The following is a 6,765-nucleotide window of genomic DNA, read 5'->3' as shown; positions in this document are numbered from 1 at the left end:
GCGGGCGCCGGCCTCCCGCCCCGCCTCTCCGCCAATCGCAGCCCGCCCGCTCCCCTTGCCGTGGGTCCCAGCGAGGCCGCCGCCCCGGGGTCGCCGTCTCCGCCTCTCCGCAGTCGGGGCAGCAGCTCGCCCCTCTTTCCCACACATCCGTCCAGGTGAGATCCGGCCCACCGAGACCCGCTCTCCGCTCTGGACGGAGGATCCCAGCTGGGTCCGGGGCTTGCCCTCCGCGCCTCCGCCCGCTGTTGCATCATCTGCACCGAATCGCGGCGAGACGGGTTCCCAGGACACCCGACCTACCCGCGCCCACGCCTGCGGTCTTGGCAGCCCAGCAGCTGGGGGTTTGGGCGTGCACGTAGCCCCAGGCTCCCACCCCGGCCCCCGCGCCGGCGGAGCGGACCCCACTGGCGGCGAGTCCCGGAGCGTGGAGCGGGGTCGCGGGCTGGGAATCTGGGGGAGACGCACGCTTCGTGCCCAGCATTGAGTTTTCGCTGCATTGTGGATGGGAAATGACTGTTTGCAAATCGCCCTTTTCGGCGGACTGTGTGGGGTGGCGGTAAACGCTGTCGTTGCGCGGGCGGCACGCGAGGTGGGTGCCCGCTGGGGAGGGACGCGGGGCTCTGCGCAGGTTGCGTTGTGGGGATGGAGGATTTCCTGGGACCTCACTTCCCGGAGTCCCAGGCGAGACGGCAGCTGAGCTGGAGGACGCAAAGGGGAGGCGGAGGGGGAGTGAGAGCGGAGCGCGAAACTCGGCTTCCCGAGGATCTTCTGGGCTCACTTGTCCCCAACTTTGTCCCAAAGTGTCGCTTCCGGAGGCGGAGTGGCCAGCGGTTTCCGGGTGTCGGTACGGTCTGGATCTCCCCCGGGGAAGCTTAGAGGAGTTTCCCGCTCCCCGTGCGCCTGGCCCTCCCCAGGGCCCTCCGGGAGTGCTGGCGCGCGCGTGCAGGGGTGTCCCGGGAGCGTCGTGACCCCAAGGGGGTCTTGCGGTTTAAGGAGCGGCCAGAGGCGGCCGGGCGACGCCAAGTGACCCCCCTCCCCGGGACGCACGTGCGACCGGCCGCCCGACGCTGTCGCCTTGCGGAGCCCGCGGGTTCGGGTTCGAGTTCGGGTCCGGGTCTCCTGGAGAGCTTTCCGCTGAGCGCCTCTGGGTTCTTCAGAGCCCCGGCGGCGTGCGATCTGCGTTCCCGCAGCCCTTACCTTGCGGGAGAGTGCTCCAGGGCCTCGCCAAGAGCAACGCGCTGGGCCGCCTGCGTCTGCCAGGGCCTCGGGTCCAAGGCTTTCTGGAGGATTCCGCGGCGGAGCGTGCGCGCCCCAGGCCAGACAGGGCCTGTGCCAGACGGAGAGTCCCTTCCCGCAGGTGACTCCCGCGACCCGCGGAGGAAGGGAGGAAGGTGCTGCTCCGCTCACGGCGGTGGCTTCTTACAAGGTCGGGGTAGAAAGAAAAGCAGGGGCATGCTTGGGTGACTTCAGGAGGGACACGAACCTCTGAAAGCGGGGTGCGTTTTTCTGGGGAAGAGATCCAACGCCTTCGGATTTTCAGACAAGTCCGTGGTCCCATGACCTTGAAAGCACCACCCTCCAGGGTTGTTTGAAGCCGCTTTGGGCCTGGTGAATTGCAAAGGTGGAGGGGAGGCCGGGAAGTCCAGGAGGCCAAGCTGAGGCCTGGGTAAGGCCTGTGCGCAGAGACCACCTGAGCCGCATACTCCAAGGGGTTCCAAATGCAGCCAGCATCAGCAACTTTTTCTTTTTTAATAGGCTTTTAAAAAAAGAACAGTTTTAGGCTGGGCGGGGTGGCTCACTCCTATAATCCTAGCAATTGAGAGGCCGAGGCGGGCAAATCACCTGAGGTCGGGAGTTCGAGACCAGCCTGGCCGACATAGTGAAACCTCTCTACTAAAAATACAAAAATCAGCTGAGTGTGGTGGCACGCGCCTGTAATCCCAGCTACTCTGGAGGCTGAGGCAGGAGAATTGCTTGAACCCGGGAGGTGCAGGTTGCAGTGAGCCGGGATGGCACCACTGCACTCCAGCCTGGGCAATAAGAGTGAGACTCCATCTTGAAAATTTTACAAAGAGCAGTTTTAGATTTACAGAAAAATTGAGAAGATAGATAGTAGAGTTCCCACAGTTTCTCCTGTTAAGATCTTAAACTGATGTCGTGTATTTGTTACTTTTTTTTTTTTGACAGAGTCTCGCTCTGTTGCCAGGCTGGAGTACAGTGGCACGATCTTGGCTCACTGCAACCTTGACCTCCCAGGTTCAAGCAATTCTCCTGCCTCAGCTTCCCGAGTAGCTGGGACTACAGGCATACACTACCACACTTGGCTAATTTTTGTATTTTTAGTAGAAACGGGGTTTCACCATGTTAGCCAGGATGGTCTCGATCTCTTGACCTCGTGATCTGCCTGCCTTGGCCTCCCCTGCTGGGATTACAGGCATGAGCCACCGCGCACGGCCTATTTGTTACAATTAATGAGCCAATTCCACGATCACATAACCTTTGTTAATGTTAACCAAAGTCCATGCTTGAGTCAGATTTACAGTTTTCCCCTCACGCCCCTTTTCTATTCAAGGATCCCACGACACAGTTTGCTGTCACGTCTCCTTACAGAGTCTGAACAGCACCAAACTGTCAGCACCATCTGTCCGGTGAGTGACGGCTGTGGACTTAGTGTCCTGTTGAATGTGGAGAATCAAAGCAGGGTGAGGGGGGACTGAGTCCAGTCCTGGGCCCTGTGTAGAGGGTGAGGTGGGAGGTGGTCATACGTTCTTTGTGCCCCCAGAGGAAGGGCAGCCGATGGGGCCTCGTCTGGGTCCCCTGGCCTTTCTTTTCTCTCTCTCTTTTTTTTTTTGTCTTATCTATTTCAAGGTGCTTGTGTGTTTTTTTAATCCTGGGTAAAAATACACATGACACTTATCACTGTAACCATTTGTAAATGTGATGCAACCACCATCACTATCTCCACCTAGAACATTTTCATCATCCCCAACACAACCTCTGCACCCATCGAACAATCACCCTCCCTTCCCCACTCACCCCAGCCCCTGGCAGCCTCTTTTCTACTTTCTATCTCTATGAATTTGCCAGACATAGAGGGGCGTTCGAGAGTCCCAGGTGCCTCATCGTGGAAGTGGAATCGCACAGCATTTGTCCTTTTGTCTCTGGCTCGTTTCACTTGGCATCATGTCCTGAGGGTTCGTCCGTGTTGTAACATGTGCCAGAATTCGTTTCTCTTATGGCTGAGTAAATATTCTAGTGTGTGTATGAGCCTATCGTGTGCGTCCATCCATCTGCAGACACATGGGCTGCCTGCCTCCACCTTTTGGCTTGTGAATAGTGCAGCAGTGAGCATGGGTGTGCAAGCATCTGTTTTGTTGTTGTTTTATTTTTTAAATAGAGACAGGGCTGGAGCCCAGGCTGGTCTTAACCTCCTGGACTCAATTGTCCTCCTGCCTCAGCCTCCCGAATTGCTGGGATGAGAGGCGTGAGCCACTGCACCCGGCCCAAGCAACTGTCTGTTTCCTTTTTTTTTTTATTTTTGTATGTGCCTATGGAGGAGACATGGCCAAGCGGCTGCCCACAGGGCTGGTGCCTGTGTTTTTGTGTAATTCTTCCTGGGCTTCTCTGAGGGAGCAGAGCACCCCACCCGGAGGGGACCAGGTCAGCAGGGTTCGCTGGACCCCACAGCATCTGAGCCTGAACCGAAGCCTCTCTCCTTGCTTTGCCAGGTCCCAGCATGCCTTCTGAGACCCCCCAGGCAGAAGTGGGGCCCACAGGCTGCCCCCACAGCTCAGGGCCACATTCGGCGCAGGGGAGCCTGGAGAGGGGGCTCCCAGGGGATAAGGAAGCCAAGGAGCCCCTGTGGATCCGGCCTGATGCCCCCAGCAGGTGCACCTGGCAGCTGGGCCGGCCTGCCTCTGAGTCCCCACATCACCACACTGTCCCGTAAGTCCTGCTTTTGATCACAAGAGGGTTGATCCGTAACCTGCAGGGCAGGAGTTTGTTACCTGGATACCACACAGCCTGGAGGACATGAGGTGTGGCCCCCCTGTAGTCACTCTGGGTTGAGGAGCTGGGGGTGGGGGCATGCCGTGTAGATGAGGTTCTGAGGCCAAGGCCTCCTTACGCTGCAGCCCAGCGCCTAGGCCAGCACCTGGCAAGACAGTGGATGCTCACTAGGTATTTCCGGAAAAAATTAATTAATTAATATGTCCAGGTCACATGCTTTCCCCGGTCTGTGGCTGTGCACGTGCGTTCGCTGGAGGTGAGTGACCAGGATCCTGCCTGCACTCTCTTTTATTTTATTTTATTTTTTTGAGACACAAGCTGGAATGCAGTGGCGCAATCATGGCTTGCTGCAGCCTCAATCTCCCCCGATTAAGGGATCTTCCCACCTCAGCCTCCCAAGTAGCTGGGACTGTGGGCGCCCACTATCACGCCCAGCTAATTTTTGTATTTTTAGGAGAGACGGGGTTTCACCATGTTGACCAGGCTGGTCTTGAACTCCTGGGTTCAAGTGACCACCTGCCTTGGCCTCCCACAAGTGCTGGGATTACAGGCGTGAGCCACCGTGCCCAGCCCAGCCTGCACTTTTCTGTTAACTCTAGGTCATGGAGACTTCCCCTAGGCATTAAACATTTTTCCATAGTGGGCTGTTTTTGTGGTGGCACAGACTGTTTGGTGAAGAAGCCGTCATTTTGTGAGCCCTCTACTGGGTAAGATACACGTTTGCAGTTATCTCATTTTAAATAACTGCAATAGAAAATCCTACACATTCATTTAGCCAACGAGTCTTTCCTGAGCGCCTTGTGCATTTGTGCCCTGCTCAAGGTGCAGAAGCTCTATCAGCAGAAAAGACAAAAACAAAAATCCCTACCCCAGCACGAAACTGAAATCAGTCGCACTAAGCCTTAGGATTATATTTATTTCCTTAGTGTCATCTCCTTGGAGGAGAACAGATAGATCAAAGGCTGTGCCTCTTAGATGTTTGATTCCTTTTTTTGTTTTGTTTTGTTTTGTTTTTTTGGAGACAGAGTCTCGCTGTCGCCAGGCTGGAGTGCTAGTCGCCCAATCTCAGCTCACTGCAACTTCTGCCTCCCGGGTTCAAGAGATTCTTCTACCTCAGCCTCCCTAGTAGCTGGGACTACAGGCACGTGCCAGCACGCCCAGTGGGTTTTTGTATTTTTAGTAGAGATGGGATTTCACCATGTTGTCCAGGCTGGTCTTGAACTCCTGACCTCCGGTGATCTGCCTGCCTCGGCCTCCCGACGTGCGGGGATTATGATCCCTATTTTGTGTACAGCACTACCAGCATTTATGGTTGTGATTTACAGTTCAGAACAGGTGGGGTGGCTGGGTGGAGCCACTCTCAGTGCAGCAATAGAAGAAGTGACAATTGACAAACCCAGAAGGTCTGAGAGTTGAACACAGTGCTGGGAGCTCAGGAGGCCAAGCAGATGGGTGGGCAGCCAGGAGGATGGGCTCTTGCCCCCAAAACAAACCTGAGAGAGCAGTGGGTGAGAGGCCCGGTGAGGTCAGGAGTGGCTGCTGGGGGGTAGAGTGGGCAGGGAAGACAGGCCGGATTCCTGAGGGCTCCATGAGCTCCTAACTCTAGGGCATGAGATGGAGATGATGCCCTCCAGGTTGTAAGATGTATTGTACCTGCACCTCACACACGCCTCATTCATCCTCCAAAGACACCCCCATCCTGAGATGCAGAGCCTACGCCGCTTGTCTCCAGTCAGAGGGCCCCCGAGAAGAGCAGGGTTGCAGGGAGGTGCTGCAGAGGTGGGTGAGGAGTTGGGGCTTCATTCTAGGACAGTATGGGGTGTCCTCCCAGGAGCCTCTTGGGCTGTGGAAGTGGGAGTCCTTGAGATAAGGGGCTCCAGGGCTATCCCTGCAAGTCGGATCCTTTATCTTGCTGAGTGCTCTGGGCCTGGCTCTGACCACCTCTAGAAACTTCTCAGGTAACTTCACAGCCACGGAGGCCCAGTGCCTGCTGCAGGGAGGCGGGCCTCTTCCTGCCTGGCTGGCCGGATGCCTGAACTGAGCTAATGAACTAACGCCCAGTGCTGTCACCCGGGGGCTTGACTTTCCACCTGGCCCTGGCTTTCTGCACCTTGCCAAGCCTGGTTCCCTTCCGCCAAGAACTGCTTCCGAGGGAGCCTCCCTGGTCCCTGTACAGCTTGGGCACCTGGCAGGACTGCCCTCTGCTCCCTGGGAAGGGCGCGATTGGACTCCTCTTGTTGGCGCCTGTTTGGGCCTTCAGGGCGGCTCTCCCTGCAAGTGTGGCACTCCCTCCATGCCACAGGACATCCGGGAGCTGGGTGCACCCCAGGTCTGAGGATCGCTTCCTGGGGGGCAGGGCCCAAGGAGCCTGGCTGTTTTGCAGGTGCCTGTGCTGAGGAGGAGGCTCAGGATCAGAGCCATGGGGTGTCCTTGGAACTGCAAGGGCCAGGGAGGGGTTGCAGGTCTGGACACCGCTGTGAACCATGCGTGTTCCCAGATGAGTTTCAGGCGTGTGTGTGGTGTGTGTGTTTCAGGCGTGTGTGTCTGAGGCGTGTGTATGTGGTGTGTGTGTTTCAGGCATGTGTGTGGTGTGTGTGTGTTTCAGGCGTGTGTGTCTGAGGTGTGTGTGTGGTGTGTGTGTGTGGTGTGTGTTTCAGGCATGTGTGTGGTGTGTGTGTGTGTGTTTCAGGCGTGTGTGTGGTATGTGTGTGTGTGTGGTGTGTGTGTGTGGTGTGTGTGTGTTTCAGGTATGTGTGT

General features: G+C 56.9%; 1 protein-coding gene across 1 annotated transcript in view; it reads left to right on the top strand.

The window, feature by feature from the left end:
• The first annotated feature begins 48 nt into the window (after positions 1 to 48).
• The window catches only part of CBS (cystathionine beta-synthase), a 31,814-nt gene continuing 25,097 nt past the window's right edge, over positions 49 to 6,765 (top strand). Inside the window, exons 1-3 of the mRNA XM_017871924.1 lie at positions 49 to 589; positions 2,573 to 2,648; positions 3,729 to 3,945. Coding sequence (XP_017727413.1) covers positions 3,737 to 3,945 — 209 coding nt within the window. The 5' untranslated portion in view covers positions 49 to 589; positions 2,573 to 2,648; positions 3,729 to 3,736. The remainder of the gene's footprint in view (positions 590 to 2,572; positions 2,649 to 3,728; positions 3,946 to 6,765) is intronic.

The sequence above is a fragment of the Rhinopithecus bieti genome, unplaced genomic scaffold (assembly GCF_001698545.2).
Source record: "Rhinopithecus bieti isolate Rb0 unplaced genomic scaffold, ASM169854v2 scaffold_5889, whole genome shotgun sequence".
Classification (NCBI taxonomy): Eukaryota; Metazoa; Chordata; class Mammalia; order Primates; family Cercopithecidae; genus Rhinopithecus; species Rhinopithecus bieti.
Note: the sequence above shows the minus strand (reverse complement) of the source record. Positions and strands in the feature narration are given on the sequence as shown.